This window comes from Cnephaeus nilssonii (assembly GCF_951640355.1).
Source record: "Cnephaeus nilssonii genome assembly, chromosome: 5".
NCBI lineage: Eukaryota > Metazoa > Chordata > Mammalia > Chiroptera > Vespertilionidae > Cnephaeus > Cnephaeus nilssonii.
This window is the reverse complement of record NC_137076.1, coordinates 80,521,175-80,547,693: the sequence shown is the minus strand read 5'-3', so window position 1 is coordinate 80,547,693 and position 26,519 is coordinate 80,521,175. Positions and strand designations below refer to the sequence as shown.

The 26,519-nt window shown below is 45.7% G+C and overlaps 2 protein-coding genes across 4 annotated transcripts in view; one reads left to right on the top strand and one right to left on the bottom strand.

The window, feature by feature from the left end:
- PFDN1 (prefoldin subunit 1) overlaps positions 1–11,375 on the top strand; it is a 62,149-nt gene extending 50,774 nt beyond the window's left edge. The window contains exon 4 of the mRNA XM_079770683.1: positions 10,933–11,375. Coding sequence (XP_079626809.1) covers positions 10,933–11,016 — 84 coding nt within the window. The 3' untranslated portion in view covers positions 11,017–11,375. The remainder of the gene's footprint in view (positions 1–10,932) is intronic.
- Positions 11,376–12,709: 1,334 nt separating this feature from the next.
- The window catches only part of CYSTM1 (cysteine rich transmembrane module containing 1), a 50,601-nt gene continuing 36,791 nt past the window's right edge, over positions 12,710–26,519 (bottom strand). For 2 of the 3 annotated variants that reach the window (XM_079770684.1, XM_079770685.1), the window contains exon 3: positions 21,087–26,464. In XM_079770684.1, coding sequence (XP_079626810.1) covers positions 26,355–26,464 — 110 coding nt within the window. In that variant the 3' untranslated portion in view covers positions 21,087–26,354. Of the gene's footprint in view, positions 13,199–21,086; positions 26,465–26,519 lie in introns of those variants that run through there. The other variant, XM_079770686.1, reaches the window with a different exon arrangement.

Here is a 26,519-nt window from a genome sequence, read left to right as displayed (position 1 = left end):
AACTTAGAAGGAGTGTAGCCAGTGATGTAGGAAAATAGGAGTGTGGTATCGTGACAGCTAAGAAAAGAAAGTATTTTAAGAATTGTGTTGAATGCTGTTGATGAGTAAGAATGGGTTAAGAGAATAGAGAAGTAACCACTGCTTTGGACAACAGAGCTCATTGGTGAGCTGGATCACAGTCAGTTTAATAGAGTAGATGGACGTGATTGGAGAGGTCTGAGGAGCAAATGGGAGGTAAGGAAGTGGAGGCAGCTATTAAAGACAAGTGGTTCAAGAAGTTTTGCTAAGAAGGGGAGGAAGGGGGCAATACCTACAGGGAAATGTGAGGTCAACAAAGATAAAAAATAAAATAAAAAAGATTTGTCCCACTAAGAAAGATGTTACAGAGAAAGAGAAATTGAAGACTAAGAAGAAAGAAAAGGGATAACTGGGGAGTGAAATTTTGAGTAGGTGAGTGGAGATGGACAGTGCCAGGTGGAAGGGTTGTTTTTTTTTTTTTTTAATATATTTTATTTTTACGGAGAGGATGGGAAAGGAATGGAGAGTTAGAAACATCAATGAGAGAGAAACATCGATCAGCTGCTTCCTGTACACCCCCCACTGGGGATGTGCCCGCAACCAAGGCACGTGCCCTTGACTGGAATCGAACCCGGGACCCTTCAGTCCGCAGGTTGACGCTTTATCTACTGAGCCAAACCAGTTAGGGCGGAAGGGTTGTGTTTTGATAGAAGCAGGGACATTCTCTCCATTTTAACAATAGGGAAAGAAGGGAGTGTATGTATAGGTGGAGGTCCAGTAGTAGATCTGGTAGTGGGAAGAAGAGGGAATTCTCATTAGATTGCTTGTATTTTCTCAGTGAACTGGAAATGAGAGGGGAAGAGGAGAGAATGTAGGAGATTTGAGGAGAACAAGGGATGAAATAGTAATTTTGGAGAGCAGACAAGTGAACATACTAGGTGTACCAGTTAATAATGCGGATTTTGTAATAAAAGAAAACACATTAATTTCAAGAGAAACATCAAAAGTGCTTTATTCAAAGTAATGTCCATCGCTAGCTACACATTTCCCCCATCTTTCAGGTAATTTGTGGATACCATCCCAATAGAACTTTTCTTGTTTTGAGGCAAACCATTCAGAGACCCAATTTTCTACTTCTTTGTATGTTTTGAAGTGCTGCTCAGAAAGTGCGTGTGCCATCGATCAGAACAAGTGGTAATCTGAAGGAGCGAGGTCTGGTGAATTGGATCAATCCATGATTTTGTGCATTTGGGATTCTCAAAATAAATCCACTTTTCATTGCCAGTCACAATTTGATGCAAAAAAAGACTTTCTTTCGTGCTGTTGAAGCAACATTTTACTGATGACTTTCCAGTTTTCCATTTGTCTTTTGTTCAGTTGATGTGGCACCCATTTTCCTTCCTTTAAAATCTTTCCCATTGCTTGTAAAGGATTGGAAATTGTTTGCTGAGCAATGTTTAATCTTTCTGCAAGTTATTTTTGAGTTTGACATGCATCTTCATCCAATAATGCTTGTAATTGTTGGTCTTCAAACTTTTTTCAGTTGACCTGGACGTTCTTTGTCTTTCATATCGAAATCATCACTTTTAAAGCGTTTAAACCAGTGTTCACAATATCTTGAGATGGAGTATGTTCACCATAAGCTTCCCAAAGTATATGATAACTTTTTCTTCAAAATAAAGTAGTGAATTAAAACTTCCCGCAAATGCTCTTTTTTTTGGCACGACATTTTTAAGCATAAAAATATCTATGATGTTAATACCTTCAGCAAATTTGACATATGAAGTTTTTAAAAATATATATATTTTTATTGATTTCAGAGAGGAAGGGAGAGGGAGGTAAAAACATCAATGATGAGAGAGAATCATTGATCGGTTGCCTCCTGCATGCCCCCTACTGGGGATCGAGCCCGCAACTCAGGCATGTGCCCTTTACCGGAATCAAACCTGGGACCCTTCAGTCCGCAGGCCAACGCTTTATCCACAGCCAAACCAGCTAGGGCAACATATGAAGTTTTGAAGCTTGCTGTCAATACAACAAAATATACATATCAAATCGCATGTATATCAACATATATGTAACTCCATCTATTGAAAAAAATCTGCATTATTAACTAGTACACGTAGTATTAAGGAAGTTTAATAGAATTTCCAAACAGTGTTGAGTGCCATTTGAGATTCATGATCCTGAATTTAAAGGGAAACCATTCAGCATAGTTAAATGTTTTTCTCCAGCAATATTCAGTTGTTCAGGTACAAGCATGGTGTAGGTAGATGGTTGGGTTTAATTTGGGTTGGCATTTAGCCAGGCAAGTGCAGCAGAAGGAGAGAGGGGCAAAGGAGAAAAGGGTATTTACAAAGGGAATAAATATCAATGATGGACTGTGCAGGCTAAAGTGTGTAGGAGGGGGAAAGGTTATAGAAGCATAATGGATAATGAAAAACTTGTTGCTGAGTGATGTGTTGAAGAACTGCTGGAGAGTCATCAGATAGAAGTGACCTGAAGTAGTGGTGGTGAAATTACTGGTGTTGACAAGATCTCTAGGATATGACCATCCATGGTCGGTCAGAGTTGGGGGTAAAGTAAAAATTGTGAGGGGAAAGGAAGTCATGAGATTGATGGATCATCTTCATTCTTGTTGAAGTCACCTTGAGTGGTGGAGAGGAAGCTGGTGTGCCATCAGTGAATGAGGGAGTCCCCAAGGATATTGGTAAGATTGCAGCAATGAATGAAGTAGGGTAAGATGATGGTAAAGCATGATGCCACAGACTTCACGAATCACGGTTTTTGGAGGGAAAAAGAGGAGAAATGGTTTGGCAGTTGGCCAAAGGAATGAGTGGAAGGATGGATGGATGGAAATTTATACTTTTATTAAGTAGGTCTTGTTAAAATTCTCTGAAATCTCTAACTGCTGGACTCAGTTCTACTTTTAAAAACTCCCTCCTTTTAAGAACAGAGGTTGGCCGGATCTGACTTGCTGCTTGTTTTTGTGTTTTTAGAACACAGCATTCACTTACACCACACCCATTTGTTTACACATTGACTATGGCAGCTACAATGACAGAGTTGAGTAGTTGTGAGAGAGACTATACCACAAAGCCTAAGGTATTTACTATCTGGTCCTTTATAGAAAAAGTTTTCTGACTCCAACTTTTGAACAGTGGTTCTTAACTGTAGTGTGCCTCAGAATCACTTGGAGGGCCGTGAAAACACAGATTGTTGGGCCCCACCCTTAGAATTTCTGATTCAGTGGGTCTGAGTTGGGGCCCAAGAATGTGCATTTCTAGCAAGTTCCCAAGTGTTGCTGATACTGCAAAAATTTTCAGGGACCTCCCTTTAAGATCCACTGTTTTAGGTATTTAAGGTAGTGGTCAGGTTTCCTCTTCCCTTAACCTTCTCTGAGCCACATGTCCCTTCCTACTTCAGCTACTTACAGTTGACATGATTTACTGACTTGTCTCATCCCTTTTAGTCTTGGTGCCCACAAATGTCATGATTCTGTGAACGAAGCCTGATCAGTGCCATATGCTTTGGAGCAGTTGCCCCTACTGCCTCTCCACTTACCTATGAGCGTTCTTTGTACTTTCTTCCCCGGTCTGATGGAATGGGCGTTCTCTGGGACTTACACGAAGCTGATGTATTAGGGAGAGCAACAGTAGGTAGAGATCACCTACTGTTTGGGGGAATTTCCCCCATCAGTGTATCTCCGCTAGAAGGTGCTTGAGAGGTGTAAAGGTTTCTTGGGCAGATTGAGCATCTTATCACTTGGGAATCTGACCCCATATAGTACCTGTGTCAGAGTCTTTTAGCAGGTAAAAGAACACCTGGGAGAAAAATAAGGTCAGTCAGCTGAATCAAGTCTTTTATCTCTCTATCTTTCAGCAGAGAAGCCTTTATTTTCTCCCATGCGGCAGAAAATGGACTGTATTTGTTATTTATTGCTGATGAGTAACAGGTTAACTCCAGACTTAGCAGCTGAAAATAACAAACATTTCTTTTTAAAAGGATATTTTTTTTATTGATTTCAGAGTGGAAGGGACAGGGAGAGAGAGATTGAAACATCAATGATGTGAAAATAATTGATCAGCAGCCTCCTGCACACACCATACCGGGGATGGAGCCCACAACCTGGGCATGTGTCCTGATAGGGAATCGAACTGTGACCTCCTGTTTCATAGGTCAATACTCAACCATTGAGCCACACTAGTCAAGCTACAACAAACATTTCTTATCTCAGTTTCTATGGGTCTAGAATCTGGGCATGGCTCACAGGGACAATGATCGGGTCTCATGAGGCTACTGGCAAGTTTTTTTGCGGGGCTGTGGTCTCACTTGAAGGCTCCACAGGGAAGTGATGAGGGTTCTGCTTCCAACATCATCCGCTTTGTTGTTGGCAAGCCTCCGTCCTTTGATACATGGGCTCCTCCTAGCTGGCCTCATGATGTTGCAATTGCCTTCCCTTAAGAGGAACAATTAGAGAGAGGGGGAGTGGGATGGGCAGGCGGGAGGGCGGGGGGGGGGGGGGGAGAGAGAGAGAGAGAGAGAGAGAGAGAGAGAGAGAGAGGACACCTCTTAAAGCTGTTCTGAAAGCAGTTTCTGCAAGATGCAGAGACAGTAACCTCTTCTTACATTTCTCTTTATTCTCCTGCTCCATGCCTAAAATTGCTATCTCTTTCTCTTTGAGCTTGTTTGCTAGTCATATATAGTTCATAAGTTACCTTATAACCTAGTTGTGTTCTTAATGGTGAAGTGGATGTACCTGGATGAATTCACAAGTGGACGTGTGTGCTTGGATCATTGGTCTCTTAGCTTTAAATCCCCGCTCGGGTCTGGCCATTCCTGCCTCTGGTTGAGTGCTCCTCGCCCATTCAGGCCATCAGAGCACTTGTACTTTCAGAGCTCTGCACAGCTCCTGCGTGCTGCAGCTCTGCCTGTCGCTGTATCATAGCTTTTCTTTTTTCCTCTTCCTCCTTTTCTGACCTCCTTCACATTTTACCCCTTGTCCGCCAGGACGTGCCTCCTCAGCCTTCAGTGAATTCTTGGCCTCTTGCTAAACTTCCCCACTGTGGGCAGCTGGCACCCTCTGGCCATTTTACAGTAACGCAAACTGAGAGAACACGAGAATCATTGAGGCTCTTGGGTTTTTAATTTGGAAGTCATGGGAGAGACAGTGAGAAGGTGGCCTTTGCCTGAGGTTTTTTGATTAATAGTAGAGCGTGAAGTTGGCAGTTGTGTGCTGAAGCTGGACATTAAGCAGAGGAAGAGTGTGTGGCCAAGATAGGTCAAACTCAGGGTCAGAAACATGGAGCTCAGAGCAGAGGGTCTCTGAGCACAGATCTCATAGAATATTAGGGCAAAGGGAACCAAGAATGCCTTGCCTGCTGCCCCTGGAGATTGGATTGGAGGCGGAAGACAAGCCAGGTCTGCTTTAATCCAACACGTCTCCCCCTTTCCCTGAGCTCCATTGTATTTGTCTTATTATTTTGTCTTTAAGACAAGAGTTCATTTGAAGAAAGAGTTCTGTGACGAAAGAAAAAATGGGGGTGTAGGAACACTGGTATTGTCCAAATCCTCATTTTACAAATGGGGAAATAGAGGGTGCGAGGGGAAAACTCTTTTCTGTACCCCAGGAAATGACAAACAGGAAAATATTAATTTAGAGAAGGAGAGGACAAGCTTCCTAAGAATAAAAGGTCTGTAGAGATAGCGTCACAAGATGAATGACCTCAGGAGTCTATTTGAGAGATCGTGTCATGTCAGCAAAGTTCTAGGGACTTGAGCCTTTTCCTCCATGAGAGTAGAAGAGAACACGAGAATCATTGAGGCTCTTGGGTTTTTAATTTGGAAGTCATGGGAGAGACAGTGAGAAGGTGGCCTTTGCCTGAGGTTTTTTGATTAATAGTAGAGCGTGAAGTTGGCAGTTGTGTGCTGAAGCTGGACATTAAGCAGAGGAAGAGTGTGTGGCCAAGATAGGTCAAACTCAGGGTCAGAAACATGGAGCTCAGAGCAGAGGGTCTCTGAGCACAGATCTCATAGAATATTAGGGCAAAGGGAACCAAGAATGCCTTGCCTGCTGCCCCTGGAGATTGGATTGGAGGCGGAAGACAAGCCAGGTCTGCTTTAATCCAACACGTCTCCCCCTTTCCCTGAGCTCCATTGTATTTGTCTTATTATTTTGTCTTTAAGACAAGAGTTCATTTGAAGAAAGAGTTCTGTGACGAAAGAAAAAATGGGGGTGTAGGAACACTGGTATTGTCCAAATCCTCATTTTACAAATGGGGAAATAGAGGGTGCGAGGGGAAAACTCTTTTCTGTACCCCAGGAAATGACAAACAGGAAAATATTAATTTAGAGAAGGAGAGGACAAGCTTCCTAAGAATAAAAGGTCTGTAGAGATAGCGTCACAAGATGAATGACCTCAGGAGTCTATTTGAGAGATCGTGTCATGTCAGCAAAGTTCTAGGGACTTGAGCCTTTTCCTCCATGAGAGTAGAAGAATGAAACACCAGTCCCTCAGTCTGACTCTCAGAGAGACCCTCAGGCTGATGAGCAGTAAGTCCAACAATTTCATTTCCCTGGCCATGCTGAGCCCCACAGGAAACCTCAGAATTTCACATCAGGACAAGGCCCCACAAGAATGTCGCTGCACCTAGAGCTCTGTGGTTTGATGCCACTAGAGAATTTCCTAGGGAAAGGGCTCTGAGGGAGATTGCTCAGCAAGACAGAAAAATGCTGCAGTGAGGCCAGCACATGCCTTCCTGGGACTCCTGGAGGTTTGGGTTTAAAATGTCCCCTGGAGTTCATGCAGCATAGCCCCCTTGTAGCTCACAGCAGCCCTGTTACTGAGTAGTTTCTCAAGGATTTGCCACTTCAGGATGTGGGGAATTGGGATGGTTTGCTTTACAGTTTTACAAGTTGGCCTAATGAGGCGTAAGGGCCTGCACTGTGTGTGGGATAAGGCTTTGATGCCCCATTGGGATCAGTGAGGTTTGAGTGTTAGACCTATGTATATCCAGGGGAGAGGTTAGAAGGCAATGCCAAACACTACAAACAACCTTGAAGGAGAACGATCAGTTTCTGCCTTTGCTTTCTTTGTAGGGTATTCCTTGGTCATTTAAACCGGCAGGAAGAATTAATTAAAAAGGAGCAGTGTGTGTGTACAAGTAAATCAGTAAGGCATCATTTCCCATAAAAAACACTTTTTAAAAAATTTATTTTTATTGATTTCAGAGAGGAAGGGATAGATAGAAAGATTAATGATGAGAATCATTAATTGGCTGCCTCCTGTACACTTCCCACTGGGGATCGAGCCTGCAACCCTGGGCATGTGCCCCAAACTGTGACCTTCCTGGTTCATAGGTTGATGCTCAAACACTAAGCCACACCAGCCAGGCAATAAATACATTTTTATTCAGCTGGTATTGAGTTCCTATTATGTACCATTCATTCTTCTAGACCTGGACTGTATCAGCAAACAGAACAAAGTCCTGCCCTCATGACCTTTTCTTATAAGGGAGGACAGACAGACAAATTCTGCTTCTGGTGGTGATGGGTGCTATGGAGAAAAATCAGAGTGAGAATAGGGACATAATCAAAAGGCATTTCCCATAAGGTGACATTAAGAAAGGCCCGAAGGAAGTGAGGGAGTATGTAATGTGGCTACCTGGGGAGGAGAGTTCCTACACAGAGCCAAAGGGCAAAGGCCAGGCAGGAGCATAGCAGGTGGACTGGAGGAACAGCTCGGAGGCCTTTGTGGCCGGAGCCGAGTAAGTGAGCGAGTTGTGGGTGGGGTGGTCAGAGAGTCAGCTGAGAACAAGACTATGTGGCTTTTTGAAAAGACCTTGCCTTTTACTTCTGAGTAAAAACCCATTGGAGGGTTTTAAGTGTTAAAAGATGAGTCTGACCAATGTGGAGAAGAAATTCAAGGGGGTCAAGGGCAGAAGAAAGGAAACCACTGATGGGGCTATTCATTCATTATGGTCAGATTCTGGATACAGGATTTGTTGATTGATTCCATGTCAGATGTGACAGAAGAGTCCAGGATGACATCAAAGTTTCTATCTTGAGCAATTACAAGAATGGGGTTGTCATTTACAGAAATGGGGAAGGCTGGGGTCCATAGAATTTCTGGCTTGACTAAGTAGTTTTAGGAAGAAGTTGTGGAGATCTGAGGAGAAAAAGTTTGACTTAATCATTGGTTTCTTCATTTTCTCCATTGTCTCTGAAAGTCTGATTTGTATTTGGGGTCAATTCTACCACAGTTTTCGGGAGGTGGCGGGGATATTGTTCCATGGTACTAACTTAGGGATCCTTACCCATGCCTGTACAGATCAGTGTGGTCAGAGGCTCTTTGTGGGTAGATTCTGTCCCTGGTGCAGCCCTCATTTCAGGTGCTATGTTGGTTTCCTAGGGCCACATAACTAATTACCACAAAGTGGGGGGTTTAAGACAACAGAAATTTATTCTCTCATAATTCTGGAGGCTAGAAGTCCAAAATCAAAGTGTTCCAGGGCCCTGCTCCTTCGGAAAGGCCTAGGGAATAATTCTTCCTTCCCTCTTCTGAGCTTCTGGTGGTTGCTGACCATCCCTTGGCTTATAGATGCAATCCTCCACTCTTTTACCTCCATTGATGCATGGCATTCTCCCTTTGTATCCCCTTGTCTTTGTGTGGCCTGGTAAGGACACTAATCATTGGATTTATCCAGCATGACCTCATCTTAACTCAGTTACATCTCCAAAGACCCTTTTTCCAAATTAGGTCCCTGTCTCTGGTTCCAGGGGTTAGAACTTCAACACATGTTTTTATGAGACACAATTCAGCCCACAACAGAGGCTTTGATCTGGGTTTGATTACGAGAGTCTTTTGGGCTCAGAGGTGTTTGAGGATGAGATAGGACCTATTGAAATAAAATTAGAAAACAGGTCCCTCTGGCTAGGGATGCCCCATCTGTTGGGATGAAAACCTTTTTTCTTGTCCAGCAAATTTAGGTAAACTGAAGATTTAAAAATAGACAAGTTCATTTTGCATTATTTTTTGAAACTTGAAGACTTTAGGATATGCAGTGGTAAAATCATGAAGAAGTCATGTAACTGGAAGACAGAAGGAATAAAAACGATAAAATGAAGAATTTTAAAGATAAGAATCACTTTGATTTTGACCTGAATTGAGGCCTGGACTATAGGTAGAAAAGCTCTTGCTGATGTTCCAAGTTTGTGGTTTTGCTGGTTGGGCAGCAAGCTGGCAGAAATGGCTGCCACACACCTGCGTCCCTGAGCCCTGACCCTTGGCTGACTACTGCAGAGTACAACTGTTTGCTCCACTAGCCTTTTCCTTAGATTCCCACGCGGCTGCTGCTACAGGGCACTACCTAGCTGCTGCTCCCCTTCCGTGCAACACCCAGTACATATACATTCTTCAGTGATGTGTCAGGCGTTTATTAGTATTTCTTTTTAACTCACCACAAGTACAGTCTAAAGGTTGTTTATCAAAGAAAGTTTAAGTTTCCACTCTGATATCACAATGATAGGACTATGTCAGGTCTAGCAATGTAATTAAAATTCTTTAGCAAGAACATACACTTGTGGCCAACAAATTATATGGTTCTATGAGTTTTTATGGTGCTCCTGTTGTTTGTAAGGAATTGTGTGGAAGTTGGACAGATGGGAGATGGGTAAAGAGATACTGCTTTTTCTCATCTTCAGGAAATTTGAAGTAAGACAAACATGAATTAGAGGTTCACATAAAAACTGATAAAAGATTGGTGGATGCCACAGCATTTGGCACCTGCAGGAAAAAAAATCTCTAAATGTATTGTTTAATAAGTACCTGGGTAGAGAGTGGGAGAAGCTGGAGGCAGGGATATGTAGTGAGGTTTAGTGGCACAGGCCTCGAGTGATAGTGGGATTCACTTAGATTTTCCTGCAAGGCCTATCAGACCAGGCTGCTCACCTGTCCTTGGCCCTAGCCTTTCCCTGGCTCTTCTGGGCACTCGAGTGGTCAGTGTGAAGCCACAGCAGCTGCTCGTGTAAAGGGGTAGGTTTGAGAGAAGGGCACTGGCCGCATCTGCACCGCCTGGGCCAGTGCTCTGCATTACTGGCTTAGTCACACACATCCTTGGAGGGGATTATTTTGAGTTTTCCTAAAAAAGGGAGCCTTCATTTCATGTCTGGTAAGTGGGAATGCAGCCACAACTATGTCTTCAGGGCAGGGACCAGTGGTGAAGCCACCGTACTTCTGGGGTGACCACAGGGCAAATCCTGTACGGACATCATTTCCTTTGACTAATCTTCTGTAATCCTGGTCCAGATGTGGCTCCTGAAAGTCAAGTTCTTTGTCTAAGTTGAGATTTTTAATTTAGGACCCAGATGGGGAAGGAGGTAAACTTCCAAAGGGTCTGTTTTACTCGGTGTGTCACTGTCCTGGATTCCTGGCAGGCAGCAGTTTCATTAGAAAAGCAGATTTCATCCTGACTCATCTGCCTCGGTGAGATGTGTGATACAACTTTTTAGGACTCATGAAGCCTGTCATCTCGCTGGACAGAGCAGAGGGTACACGGTCCATTCGGCAGTGGCGGCGGCTACTGGACCTGGCTGGGCCCATGGAAAACCCTGAGAGACAGTCTGCTATGGGGCTGGAGCTTTGTCCTGGAATTTCCTGGCCTTTGTCTGGTTAAATTCATGTACCCAGACGCCTGTTTTTAGAGTCTACTTCCTTCTACAGCACTCTGCTTTCTGTACCAAGCGACCTCCTCCCCCCGTGGGTCAGGGATCAGGTGTGTGTACCTGGCTCCCAGTCAACAACATGCTCCTGGAAGTCACTGGTCACAGAGGAGAAGCCATGACCACTGGGCATAAAAGTTGTATCTGCCAACCCGTCCCATTCACCCTAACCTTGTTTCTTACCTCACATTGCAGCAGAAAAAATCCTACCTGGAGCGCAGCGTGAAGGAAGCGGAGGACAACATCCGGGAGATGCTGATGGCACGAAGGGCACAGTAGGAAGCCTCTAGGGAAGCTTTTCCTCCTGACCCCCCCCCCCCCCCCCCCACATTCCTGGCAAGGACAAGGGGCTCGTGTAGGGAAATAGCCTCTGCTGTACCCTGATGGACGTTTTATCTGGATGGCCCGGTAACCCTGTGTTTTCTACATCACCCTGAGCCCCTTTCAAACCCCAAGCCCATATTTTTTATCCTGGCTCTGCCTGCCACCTCTGCCGAAGACACTCTTCTCCCCTGGGGGTGAGTCCTGAACTCCCAGGAGAGGGGAGATGGGAGCCAGGACAGGTAGGGGAGTGTGCCCATGCCCTCTACTAGTCATGCTGGTCAGACCAATAAAAGGCATCTGTGCCACTCTGCCAAGTTTGCTTTTCTTGAGCCGACGGATGAGAACAGAGAGGCAGAGGCTATCTCTACCTGAGCTCCTCCCTGTCCCTCTCTGGGGCTGCGGCCCTGCTCCTTCTGCATCGAAGTCGTCCCCACTTATTTTTTCCTCTCTGATCCTTCAAGTAAACCCCTCAAGCTCACAGCCTCCATGGGATGTGCAAGTAGGAAAGAAAGGAGACCAGGGCATAGCTGAATTTATGTGAGGACAGCAGTCTTCGGTGGCAGTATGCCTAAAGATTCCTTTCCTGCTTTTTCCCCAACATCCCAAAAGAAAATTTACTAATAAGCCAGCAGCACCTCGAAGACTGTCTCCCTTTGGTCATAAGGTGGACACTACATCCTGAGGCCTCCTAGAGGCTTGGGGGCGGTGGTGTGTTGGAGCTGGCTTATGCTGGCTCAGGAGAGCCAGTTATTCAATTTTTAGGAATTTTGTTGCAAGCCAGTTGTTAAACACAACCATTATTAAAAATTAAATTATGTAACTTTACAATTAAATTATTAAAGAACAAGGGTAATAAATATTCAAAACATCTCTCTTTCTAATAACTAAATGTGCCTGTGATCTATGTTTTTGAGGTTAACAGTCTTATATCTGGACGGTGGAACCACTACATAACAGTGCACTCTTGTGCTTCTCTTCCCAACTCTCAGGACATCATGGGAACTTGAAATCAGCTATGGTGGGACCTTTTACTCCACAGAAATCAGGTGATGCTACAAAAGCATGGCATTGTGTTTATTTTTAAGAGAGAGAACTGGTAGTTAAATATTCATGAGCACATCACTGCTTAGAGGGAAGGTGGACAGGGAGTGGTCAGCGGCAGCCTCTTGGGGCTGGCAGGGCAGGCCCTTAAGGGAAGCTCTGACTTGCTGCTCTGGTAGCTCAGCGCCACCCTGTGGCCAAAGCTAAGATGGGTGGCATGGTTTACTGATTTGAATTATGAGTGTGTGTGTGTGTGTCAGCAGGAAAAGAAAGCTTTGGGTCTGGCCGGACTCTGGACTCCTGTTCTCCTTCCTGCCAGAGACAGCCCGTAGTTACCAAGAAGCCCTTTCCTAGGCTCTGGGTAAAAGTGAGTCTGGCTCATTGGTGGGCCCATCTTTGAATGGGACTAGGGAGAAAAGGCTAGCTCGGCGAGGGCCCCATGATCTGACTGAAGGCCCCAGCCTTGGGACCTAGTTTCCTAATAACACCCACCCTGCTCATACAGCAGCCAGAATGAGAAGGCAAATAAGCCCCTCATCATATACTGGACAGCGGCCACTAGCTGAGATACCCACAGCTTAAATTTTACCTGGAATAATTCATACAGTTGAAGTTTAGACAAATTTATTGAAACATACAGGGTGTTAGCAAAGAAATCATTCAGTGATATGTTACATTATGCCACTACCTTGAATGTGTACTTTAAAAATTATAAATATATATTTCATAACTAAGCCTTTGGCCAAAAAATATAAGGGAAGTCATTTAGCACATTTGTGAAAGGCCAATAGGAAATTAATTTTGAACATTAGAAAGATAAAGTCACTGGATTAAACATCAGTAACCCCTGCTAATCTAGAATCCCACTGTGTTGAAGGTAGAAGTGTCTGCGCAGAGCTAGTCATTTATTTTAGCAATCAGAAGAGATGGGGGCAGGCACACCTGTTGGAGGTGGCAGAAGAGCTGGCAGGACAGCAGGGACAGGCTGGTCAGGTGAGCATGTCCCAGAGACAGCAACAACAGAGAGCAGTCCAGCACGCTGTGAGGCAGGAGGATGGGCCCAGGTCATCCCTTCTTTGGTCTTCTACCACATACACTGGAATGGAGAGAGGAGAGAGGGTGAGAATGAATGGCACAAACCCTGGGCCCTACAGAGCCCATGCCTCCCAGACCAGGTGCCTTTCTGCTTATGCTGTTGTGGATAATGAAGAGAGGAAGGGGATGAACACCTCAGCTACTTCCCCTCCTCCTCCTCCTCCCGACACCGATTCCTGCAGGGACAAGCACTAGGGAACCTATACTGCTGCCTGGCACCAAGGCAGCCAGAATTTAGATAAGAAAAGTCCATTGCGATCTGGCCAGCGTTGGCTGACCCAACTTGGTTTATAAACCAAGCAACACTATTAGTATGTCCCGTACCCTATAGAGGTCTGGGGGAATGTTTCTTTAGATACAACTAAGCCCTTTCCCAAGAGAGAGAATAACAAAAATCTCCTAGAAAGGTGCTTTAGTCCCTAAAAGAATAACCAAGAATCTTAGTTTTTCATACCTGGGCAATGAACAGTATCAGAATGTGCCCCAACCTCTAAAACTTTCACACAACACCGTGGAAGGCAGGGATGAAAACCTGGTCTAGTGGGAGGGACCCCCGGAGCCTAACATGCTTCCTTTTTCTCAGAATGGAGTTGGAAATCTAAGCCCTGCCAGGACTAAGTGCTCTGTTAAGAGATTTGAGTGCAAAACAAATCCATAGGTCAAGAAGGACCCCAACCACCCTTTACTCATCAGCTGATTTTCGGCCTCTCTTCCTGTAAGGACATCCTGATGGTCAACCCTGGCCTCAGAGAATCTGGGCCACTTTTAAGAAAATCTCAAAACCACCACCATCAGACTTAGTTTTAGGCAGTTAGGATTTTAAACTTTCTGAAAGTTCATGAATACACGAATCCTATAAATTAAACCAGTCCTTTGGCAATCTTTCAGTTCTATTTTTTGCCTATCTATTTTTATACCTCCGCTCTGGGTAACTTCCTCTCTCTGGAGCCTGGTATAGTAGCTAGAATATGCCGGGTTAGTAGTGAGCTTTCCAAATTTCTCCCATTGTATCAGTGGCCCTCCACCGAGATATCCCCTTCCCTTCTCTTAATCTCAGTGTGCTTTCATTTGGCCCCACTCAGCAACACAGGCAAAGCTGTTCGGGTCTGGGACACAAGGCTCATCACCAGGAAAGCTTAGCTGAATAACCCATTTGTTCTGAGGCCTGATAAGGTGTGTTACCCGACTTAGTCCTAACAGTAACCTTGAGATAGATATTTCGATCATTCCTATTTCACATGCAAGGAACTCCAGGTTTACAGAGATTAAAGTTTCATGTTCAAACACACATGACCAGGCAGGGGCAGGATCTGAACTCAGGCCTTTGACAAGCTAGGCCAGGCCTGCCGAGGTCCAACTAGGATAGAAAAGGGAGTAGGACAGTCCTCTCCCACACCAGCCAGAGCCCACCCTACCTACTGAAGGCCTGGGCACTCCAGACTCGAGTCACTGCAGCAAGGTGTCACCTGCCATCTGCCTAGATGACAGACCCAAGTCCCCTGGACAGTGGCCACTAGCTGAGATTCCCTGGCCAGGGAAACTGAGGACACAATTGGCTGTGGAACCCCTTGAGTAATCCCTTCCTGTAGTCGCTCTGGCTCTGCTGCCCTGGGATAGAAAGGCCCCCTCCCCTGCCAGCTCTAGAAGTAGCCTGCTTGATCCAGGCCTGAGACCCAGCCCAAGGTTGGGTTGCCATGTGAAAGGCCCTGCTGTTTCTCTTAAGCTGCCATTTATTGAGGTGTTCACAGATGTGCCAGGACCAGTGCTGAGGCCTTACATACACAGTGCCACTCAGTCTTCCCAACCCTGTCCCCCTCACCGCTTCTCTCCTGTCAGAACCACTGAACCGCAGGCAGCTTCGTCAGGAACACAAAAATGTCCCTGTCTCACTTCCTCTATCACTTTCTCCTTTAGTTCAGTTTGTCCTTGCCAGGGTGTGTTTCACATGACATACTCCGAATCCTGGGGCGATAAGTACTCTGAGCTCATTACTCCCAGACACTGTCCACAGAGGTTAGAAATAATCAGTCTGGCTGTAAAACAGAGGACTTGGACCAGAGGCCTGCGTCGGCCTCCACAGGGGTGGTGAGTGCTGTACATACCTTAGAAACCCGAATCACTTATTTCCTGGAGCACCAAGTCTTCCAAAGCCCTTGTGACTTTTTCCTTTCCATTAGCTGAGGACAGAATCTCTGCCCCCAAACTGTCAAGAAGATGGGGTGGTGGAAGAGTACACGGGGCAGGGCAGGTGTGGAGGTAAAGTGACTGCTCTGAGGAAGACCTCACAGTCCCTCATAGTGTACCCACTGTGGGGCCCAGAAATGGCATATTTTACATCTGTATCTTCCTAGATGCCTTACCTACCTGGAGGGTCCGAGGAACTGCACCCCCAGAGGGTGCCTGCTGCACTGAGTTGCACGGCCTAGTCTGCCCCGGGACACCACTGCTCCTCACCTTCCACTCGTCCCCATCCCTGCCACCTAATAATGGATGACTCTGCCTGAGAGCTCCTACACCACCCTGGTTGGCCTGCCCGTCTGCAGCCCCTGCTGCCCGAGTCCTGGGCCGTGACACCCGCCCTGGGTACTCGAAGCCCGGGGACGCATGTGCACTGAAGTCACTAGCAGCATTGGTTACAGCAGGGGCTGAGGCGCAGATGATGCCAGTGTACATATTCCCTACCCAGGCCAGTGGCCTTCCTGGCCATGGTCTCTTCTGGCATGCAGGACAAAAAAAGGGGCAGAACTATGGCTATGTAAGATGTTAAACATTAGAGGAAGCTGGGCGAACATATACAGAAACTATGCCATTTCTGTAACTCTTATGTAAGCCTAAAGTTATTTGAGAATAAAAGGTTTATAAAAAAGGATGGGGCAGGCAGGGAGGGTCAAAAAGCAGTGGGGGTTGGGAGCAGGCAGTTCAGCAGTCAGTGCCCAGGTACAGGGGTTGCATGTGCCCCACTGTGGGCAGCTTGGGGACAAGGAAGGGTAGGGCCAATCTGTTCACATACACATCAGCCAAAAGACTAACCCACCTATTAGCTATCCAGTGGTTGGGTAGCCAAGACCACCCTGTCCAGCCTGTGCCAGAAGCCTGTGCCCTGGACCCAGGCAAGAAGGCATTGAAGGGACTCTATTCCTAGAAAACTGCTGTTGAATTGGGAGATCAGGTTCAGCCTACCGGTTTGTCGCTCTTGCCCCCAAACAGCCCTTCGGCACCAACCCTCAGTGTTTTCAGCTCCAGCCCAGGGTGGGGCATACCAAGGGGCTTTGCCATGTCAGTGCAAGTGGAACGGAGAGGGAGAGGGGGAAGGGGGATATGAGCATACAGTTTTGACCCAGAGGCCCACACTAGGTCAGAAAGGCCCAGGCCAGTCTTGGGTGCAGAGCAGCTTCTGTCAGAGGCTCCCACTTACCCTCTTGCCTCTGTGCTGGAAGCAGAGTCAATAGAAAAAGATGCTAGGAGGCCTACAGCCCCTGTGCCCAACTGCCTGCCCACCAAGCCCTGGGTCTTCTACAGGGCCACCAGCCTACGACAACCTAGCCAGACACACAAACCCGCAGCCCAAGTTCTAGGACCACCGTAGCGTGCAACTGCAAAGGTGCCATTCACAAAACCTGGTTCTGGGCAGGCAATAGGCAAGTGGAGATCCAGGCCACATGGGGGCCAGGGCAGAGATGACTCACAAGAAATGTGAGCAGAGGCCTTTTCGGCTGAAGGCTCCTCAGCTCCTTCCTGGAATCTGAAACCTTTTACTTGCTCAGCTCAGACATCTTAAATGATTAATCAGATGCTGTTGGTAATGGAGCCTTATAGCCCATCCCTTTGTGAATGCATCTGTACAAAGTCACAACCCAGGAAGGCTAAGGACGCACATAAGGACTGGGGCCTCCCACAGAGTTCTGACACCGGGCGCCCTCTTGCTCTAGAAACTAGGAAGTCGCACCTTGGCCTCCTGAGACCAGGAATGGCACTCAGGGCTGCTCCTCAGTTGCTAAGACCACCACAGCCACTGCACTTTCCAAGAAGTGCCCCCGGCGAAATGACAGCTTTGCTAGAGGCAGGAGGCCTGGAGCCTTTGCTCTCCTCAGCCCACATTGAGAACCTAAGTCAACAGAGACACCCGGTCAGCCTTTCCAGAGGTATCAGAGCTGCTGGAACAGCCCTCCTCCTGCTCAAACCAAGAGGCAGGCAGGGAGGGAAAATCTTTAGGAGCAGGCAAATCTCAAGGTAGCAATAGGTTGGATTCTGTCCCATGCAGGGGCAGAGGGAGAGCACACAACTTGTCATGGATGTGCATGTGTAGTGGGATCAGTTATTACTCAGCACAGGGGGCTGCACTGGCGAGAAAACATGTCCTAGAGGCAGTACCACTGTGTCACGTGTGCAAGCTCGTGAGCACCAGGTTAGGTATGCTGGGGGGGGGGGGGGGGGGGGGAGGGGTGCTGGGGAAGAGTGGCTAGGAATAGCAGAGGCAATGAAGGTGTGTCCTTTTTCCTGGAGGTTAAGAGCAGGAGAGGTTAGGAATATCCTCCACTTTCCTCTTCCTCCACAGGGAGGTGGGGTAAGGGGCTGGCACAGCCCTGGCCCTGGTTTTGCAGCAGCAGCCTTTGCCTGCTAAGCTTGGGGCCTTCCCCAGCGTCCAGAGTATGTCCCCAAGAGAGTCAGGGCCCACTGCCTCAGAACCACCTGGGAGATGGAGTGAATTTCAGGGTCCTTCCTGGCAGCCACTCGGCCATCTCCAGGCAGGCTAGTGGGTGTGCAAGGCATTCCTGGGGGTGGGTGGAGGAGAGGTGGCTGGACTATCCCCCTAAAGAGATCTACTCCAGACTTTCCTTGGCCGCCCACCCCTAGGGTTGCTTCATTGTTTAAGGACAGTATCTCTCTACGGGGCTCTGCCCAACTTCCAATCCTGATGCTGCCACTGATAGGCTGTGTGACCCTGAACAAGCCACATCTTCCCTGTGCCGCCGTCTTCTCACTTGTGAAATGGGAAAAGTGGTGCCTAAGCCTATGTTTTATGACAAAAACAAGCCCAGGGCCTGGCATAAAGTGCAGGAGGGAGGACTTCATAAATAGGAGCCGCCGTGTGGTGACATCCCGCAGAAGAAACCACCAAACTTGGGTTTTCTTATTCTGGGTCTGTGAGAGGGGCCTGCAGCCAGTCCATATTCAGATCAGCATTTGTATGTGTGGCCCCAAGTCATCCTAGGATGGCAGAAGCGGAGGACCTGGCAGTAGTCCATGTTTAGCACAGCTGCTCTCAGGGAAAAGGGAAAGAAGGACCCCCCACGCCCGGGGGGAGGCTGTGTGTACTGGGAGGCAGAACACACAACTTCGCTGTTGAGACACCCCTCAGAGACTAGAGAGGGTGAAATGTTTAGGAACATCCTGTTTCCTTAGATGAAGGGTGTAAGGAAACCCTCACATACAGTAAGTATGTGAGCTTTTGCTGAGATGTGATGAGTCTGTGACTATCATTAAGGCAATGTCAACACTAAGGTCCGCAAACAGTACAGGCTATGAAACATAATAGGAAAGAGAATGGTCAAGTTAGAAGGGATGTACATACTTAAAGGATTAAAAACTGAAGAGTAAAGTGTTTCTCCTTATGCCTTAAGAAAAAAACAAACAAAACAAACCCAGCCCTAGCGGGTTTGGCTCAGTAGATAGAGTGTCGGCCTGCAGGCCAAAGGGTCCTGGGTTCAACTCCGGTCAAGGGCACATACCTTGGTTGCAGGCTCCTCCCAGGCCCTTGTCAGGGCTCATGCAGGAGGCAACCAATCGATATGTTTCCCTCACACTGATGTTTCTCTCTTTCCCTTTCTCTTCTACTCTCCCTAAAAATCAATGGAAAAATATCCTCAGGTGAGGATTAAAACAAACAAAAAGCCAATCCTGTGTGATCAGCTCACAACTGAATCTCAAAAATTCCATCAGGAAAGAGACTGAATTTTGGGGGGACAAGAGTATCTTTCAAGAGGCAGCTTTCTCTTGTCTGTTTTTTTGGTCTAGGAAAATAAAATGGGGTAAAGGAGCTGACAGCATTTTCTGTCCATGGTCACAGAATATTAAAAAGTGAAAGCACCATCCTCCTCCTCCCACTCTTTCACCCCCCAAATGGAGATGCTGCAGAAGAGAAGAAGGTTGCTGAGGAGCCCGAGCAGGGCGTGTGTGCGAGAAAACACAAGCACAGACCACTTTCCTCATATGACACAATGCAGTGCTGGAAGCTGACCAGAGATATTTTCCAGTAAAGACCATGCTGGTCTACAAGTGGAAAAGTGGAACTCACCCCGCTTAAATAACAGAAAATAAGCCCCCTCCCAACACACACACACACACACACACACACACACACACACACACACACACCAACAAAAGAGGTCAAAACCAGTGTCCACATCCTTGCTACCAACTTGGGAGTTGGACAGACCCAAGCTGAGGTCCCGGCCCTGTTCTTCATTGCTAGGTGACCTTGGGTAAGTCATTTGACCTCTTAGAGCCTCTGATCCCTCCTCTATAGGAAGGACAGATAGTTGTGGAGGCTCCTACCTTATATAATATGGGAAATGACAAAAGTATTAAAACAAAAAACTTCAGTTAACAAACGGGAAAGTTTCATCATGGGGATTCTTAGTGAGATCATATAGTACATTTTAAAAGTTATATTCATAATTTGATACACACTCCACTGTTTATGTCCATAAAACTAAAGAACTGAGATGCCAGGTGTTCTGGTACAGCATCTACATTCGCACCCCCCCGCCCCCCCCCCCCCCCCCCCCCCCCCCCCCCCCCGCAGGCCCAGAGAGTGCAGGGTCCCGCACGTGCACAGAGCTGATTGAAGGGTTGAACAGCTTTGGGGTGGGGTAGGGTGGGGGTCTACCCAGATGAGTTTATAAAATGAAAGACGTATAGATAATTTTAGTTTTTTGTAAGTCTGAGCAGATAACCAAGAACCTCATGCTGGGAGAGAAGCAGCCACCAAAAGGCAACCTCGAATAGTTTACTAGTGATAGACCCACTTCTGTTGCACAGAAGATTATTCTGGTGAATAATCTCATATACCCAGAGGGGAAGAGACACCTTAGAAGGACCCCTGTTCTTATTTAGTTCAGAGAGTAGAAAGCAGCTTTTCTTTTATTCTGAAGTCAGCCCAAAGGCAGATGGGATGGTAGGGCAGGATGAGGCACAAGCAACAGGTGATTCCTAGCACCGCACTTCCGCTGGAAGTCTCACCGTCGCCTCGGACAAGAGAAGCCATGGCTGTGAGCTGGGGAAGATGTCACTGTAAAGACCAAAGGGGAGAGGGGTCAACAAGTATGAGAAGCCCCATGTCATGGATGACATTACCACAGCAGAAGGGAGGAAGCAATTCATTGTATCATGAATATATTTCTAATGCAGTTTTTTGAGAAATAAGTATGAGTGGGGCTGCTATGCCAGGCAGAAGAAATTAAGGAAAATCCAGAGGAAAAACATCTGATTATGCCTAGAACATGACAGTTCTGTGACCCTATGGCAGGAGAGTAAAGACCTCGAGGCAGAGAGAATCCTCTAAGGCAGTGGTTCTCAACCTTTCTAATGCCACGACCCTTTAATACAGTTCCTCACGTTGTGGTGACCCCCAACCATAAAATTATTTTCATTGCTACTTCATAACTGTAATTTTGCTAGTTAATGAATTGTAATGTAAATATCTGTGTTTTCCGATGGTCTTAGGCTCTACAGCAGTGGTTCTCAACCTGTGGGTCGCGACCCACAGGTTGAGAACTGCTAGCAGGGTCGCCTAAGACCATCAGAAAACACAGATATTTACATTACGATTCATAACAGTAGCAAAATTACAGTTATGAAGTAGCAATGAAAATAATTTTATGGTTGGGGGTCACCACAACGTGAGGAACTGTATAAAGGGTCGCGGCATTAGAAAGGTTGAGAACACTGCTCTAAGGGCTGGCAAACTATCATGATCCTGCTCACAAACTGCTCATTAGTTGAGACTCATGGGAACCAAGGCTGTGAATGATGGTGGCTTACTGACCCAGAGCATGGCCAGGCCCACAAGCCACTCATCATGCTAGTCCTCTTTTCATGGCTGTTCGTACCACAGTGATGTAGACCACATCTGTTACTACCAGACTTCAAAAGACACCAAAGTAACCAGTCATCAGCTGGGCTTTAACTCGAATAACCACAACACAGCAAAGGGAGGTAGGAGCAGGCTGACTTGCATCATTAAAGGCTATGGCACATAAGAGTGAACAAGCAATCCCACTGAAATACCCCTCAGACCCCATAATGATATGTAGATTTAATCCAAGTCTAATAAAAATCCCACCAATATTTTTTTTGTGGCTAAGCTGATTCTAAAATGTATGGAAAGGCAAGAGAAGTAGAACAACAAACAATTTTGAAAAAGAATAAAGTTGGAGGAAATCTACCACCTTACTTTAAGAAAGATCCTATCTAAAAAAAAAGGGGGTGATATGCAAATTAACCATCACTCCGTCACAAAGACAGCAGTGCCCATAGCCACAAGATGGCGGCACCCAGTCCTCTCAGCCCCGCCCGAGTCCCCCAGTCCTGGGGGGGGTGGCCGCTGAGAGCAGGCAGTGTGAACAGCCTGGAGGAATGCTTGCTTCATCGCCGCGGTGACGAGGCAAGTGTTCTGCGCCCGGCCGCAGAGAGCCTCTGGGCAGCGGGCGCGGAGAGGCCAGGCCCCGCAGAGAGCTACTCGCGCATGGATTCGTGCACAGGGCTACTAGTTTAATATAAAACTACAGTAGTCAAGACAGTTTGGTATTGGCAAAGGGAGAGACACCCAGATCAAAGAAATGGAACTAAGAGGACAATAGACCCACAGCAACATGGTCAGCTGATGTTTGACGAATATGCAAAAGCAATTCAATGGAGAAAGGGTAGTTTTTTCCAAACAAATGTTGAAAAAATTGGCATACAAAAAACCTAAAAAAACCCTCACATTTTATATAAAAATTAAACCAAAGTGGATCATAGATTTAAATGTAAAACATAAAACTGTAAAATGTAAAAACAAAAAACCAACACGCAGAAGAGAATCTTTATGACCTGGGGTTAGGCAAAGAGTTTTCAGACCTGACACAAAAGCATGCTCTAGAAAAGAAAAATCAAAATTGAAAACTTTGGTTCTGTGGAAGACACTGTTAAGGGAATAGTCTCCAACGAAGGACTTAATATTTAGAATTAATATTAAAGACTCAAAACTCCACAGTCAGAGAACAACTCCATTTAAAAATGGGCAAAAGACTTGAACAGCCTGGCTGGTGTGGCTCAGTGATTGAGCATCAATCTATGAACCAGGAGGTCACGGTTCGATTCCTGGTCAGGGCACATGCCCAGGTTGCAGGCTTGATCCCCAGTGTGGGGTGTGCAGGAGGCAGCCGATCAATGATTCTCTCTCATTGTTTCTATCCTATGCCTCTCCCTCTCTCTGAAATCAATAAAGACTTGAACAGACACCAAAGAGTAGATATAAGCAGGGCAAATACATGACATCATTAGGCATTTAAAAAATGCAAATTAAAACCACAATGAGATACCACTATTACACCTATGAGAATGGCTAATTGAAGAAATATCAAGTACTGGTGAGGAGATAGAGCAACTAGAAGTCATTCTTTACCCTTGGGAATACAAATGGTACAGCCACTCTGGAAATCAGTAGCAGTTTCTTAAACACATACTTAATCATATCCAGATATTCCACTTCTCTTAAAAGATGAAAATTAGGTTCACAGGAAAACCTGCACATAAATTTATAATCGCCAAAAAGTGGAAATAACCCAGCAATAAAGTACCTTCCAGATCTTAACAGAATACACACCAGCAGTTACACACTGATTTTGCTTGTGAGGCAGTATCCAGAAGGGCAAACCTCATCCAGCCTGACCCTCCCTGGGCTTGGCCAAATGCACTGGAAAATCTGGAAAGACCAAAGGCTTTCAATTGCACTATTCCCTCAGGTCCCCAGGGGTTCCACAAAAGGTAGGGGGTCGTCCCTTGTCTCAACTGCAATTCCAAACTAATCTGTTTCTCATACTGGAGTTGTATGTAAAGTTTCTTTGAAAACATTAGAAAAAATCTGAAAACTATCAATAAGTCTGAAATGGCAGTCATGAAGGATCTACTGTTCAGCAGGGCCTCCCCAGAGCATGGATAGTCATATGCTTGGTTACCTACATGATGGATCCTCTACCAACCAACCACCCCAGGGGACACATTCTTCTTGAGGAACAATATCTTCTCTGTCTAGATTCAAAGCTGAGTGACATTAGCTTGACTGTCTTACATGGTGTCTGGCCTTTCTGGAACTTGATGTGTTGTTGCATGCTTCTCTCCAGTTTAGCAAGGGTTCTACGCCTTCATGCCCAGCTGGTTCTTTGTACCTCTGAGCTTGTCTCTTCCATGCCTACACAAATGTCTGCTTCCCTCCAGACCTGAGGAGCCCTATCTCTGGTCCTAGCAGTCCTGACTTCCTCTGTGGGTGTCCTTCACAGAATAGGAACTGGAGAGAAGTTCACCCCCCTCAATGATAATAGTGTGGTTAAGTCCAATAGACATTTCTGAGTTCTTATCTTACCTGACCTCCTTGCAACATCTGATCACTCCCTGCTTAAATTCTCTCCATTTCCAGGACACTCCATTCTCCTGGGTTTATGATCTCTGATGTCTTTATAGGTTAGGTTCATCATCTACAGGTCCACTTCAGTTTTCCTTAAAGCTCAGCCCTACATGCCACCTTTTCTTTTCCCTCCATATTTCTACCCAACTTGATCTCATTCACTCCCACAGTCCCAATTACCACCAATAGGCCAATGCCTTCCCCATATCTCCAGCCCAACCTCTTCTCTAAGCTCCATGATTACATGACATCTACACCTTGATACCTCAATCTAATATGTTCAGAGCTCAACTTGATTATCTTCCTCCAAGTCAAACATGTTCCTTTCCTTTGTTCCCAACCCCCACAAACATCACCACTAGGCATCTACTTCCAGTCAAAAGCCCAGAAGTCATCCCTGACCTCTCCCTTCTTCAATCTCTAGATCCAGTCCATTACCAAGTCCTGTTGATTTTACTTGCAAATATTTCAAATGCATTCATGTCTCTCCATCATTCTCTACATGGAAGCTAAAGGGATCTCTCAAAATGCAAATTTGATCATGTCATCCCTTTGCTTGAAATCCTCCAATGGCTTCCCACCACCATTCACATGACAAAAATCAAAATGCCTAACTGGGGCTATGAGCCCTTTATCTTGCTCCTGCCTGTTTCTCATGTTTCCCAACATCCAATTGCTCTCTGTCGGATGTGAGGGCGATCTGGCTGCAACATCTGTCACCCCATTGATCGCCAGTGTTGATTCGGCTGATCTGGAGGGTGTCCCCTCCTCCCTCACCGATCCATGTGCATCCCTCCCGAAGCTGTGTGCTCTGTCGAAGAGGACAACCTTCTCCCCAGAGGAGAGGACCAGTCTTCGGTCAAGGGTATACGAGTAGCTGCGCTCCCCTGCTAGAACCTCCAAACAAGCTCCCAATTGCTGTCACGTTGATTCTAGTTTCTCAAATGAGCCATGATCTCTCTTGCCATTGGGCCTTTGCACCTGTTCATCCTACAACCTTTGCCTGAGGACACTCACTCATCTTTCATATCCCTCCTAGACTGTGCAAGCTGGTCTCCCTTTTATGTTTTCATAGCTATACATATCTTCTTTTCATAGGAAAATAGACTGTCAATTATTACCTGTGGGATTTATTTAATGTCTACTTCCCTCCTTACAGTTAGCACCATGAGGGCAAGGATGGAGTCTGTTCTGTATGGTCTATCACCTAATAAACTGGAGCTGTTCAGCATTTACAGCGTGAATGTGGGTGCTTCCCTGGGAGTATGCAAAGGGCAGGTCGGTGAACTGCTCCTCCCAATTTAAAGTGCCCCAGGTAATGCTGTGATAAAACTGGGCTAGAATCTTCCAATCTGTGATCCCACTGGAGTGAAGAAATTATTTTTACCCAAAATGTAATATTTTTAAAAAAGCAATTCATTCACAGTAGCATTAAAACTATAATGTATTTAAGGAGAACTCCAATTTTAAAACCAACAATATGCAAAAACTATATGAAGAAAATTATATGACTTTATTGAAGGATTTAAAAGAAGACAAAAATAAGTGGAGAGATAACATGTTCATGATAGGAAGACAATCAATCCTGTAAATATGTCAACTCTTTCCCCAAGTACTCTGTAAATTACATGTCATCCCAGTTAAAGCCAAACGTGGTAGTTTTCCACAGAAACTGACACACACACTCATCCTAAAATCCAGATTAAAGAGGCAAAGATCAAGAATAGCCAAGAAAATTCTAAGGAAGAAAATGGGCATTTGCCAGGGCTGGGAAGATGTTTAACATACCAGACTTCTGATTCTAGCCCAGTTGTTTATGGAAACTTGGTATTTGACAAATCTCTTTTCAAATCAATGGGTAAAGGATGACCTAATCAATACATGGTGTTGGAACTATCAAAATGGAAAAAGATAGCCAGAACTTTATCCTATACCATGATCAAAAATAAATTTAGGTGGACTAAAGATTCTATGTAAAAAATTTTAGAAGAAAATATAGGCTTATCTTTATGTTCTTAGAATAGAAAGTTAGTTTTCAAAGACTAAAACACATAAAGCATGAGGGAAAGATGATAAATGTGACATTTAAAAACTTTCATACTAGAAAATATACTATAAGAAAGATTAAGAGACAGGGAGAAGATATTTGCAAACCTATAAAAGTAACATACTAGTGTGTGGAATATTAAAAACTCCATACAAATCAGTAAGAAAAGACAAACAAATAGAACAAAAAGGGGGCTAAGAAAATAGAAAGGCAATTCAAAAGATTTGTAAAAGCAAATCACCAATATATTCAAGGTCACTAAAAGCGAGGGAAGGTAAACTGGAATAGTGAGATACCATTTCACACCCATCACAGGTGCTAAAATTTAAAAATCTGCAAATTAGGTATTTGTCAAAGAAAGAAAAAATGGAAATTGTGCGGCACTAGTTGTTTATTCCAGTTACAGGAGGCAGCACGCCTGGAGGGAGCTTGGGTCTTGGCTGCTCAGTCCAAGTTGTCCAGGAGGCAGCAGCAGCAGAGGGCGGCCCAGCACGCAGCCAAGGCCGCCTGACACCCGGTGTCGTCCTTCTTCCTTTCCTGTTGCAACACATACACTGGGGCAGGGTAGAGGCAGGGGAGGGACAGGGAAGGGCAGGGGAGAGAGAGACC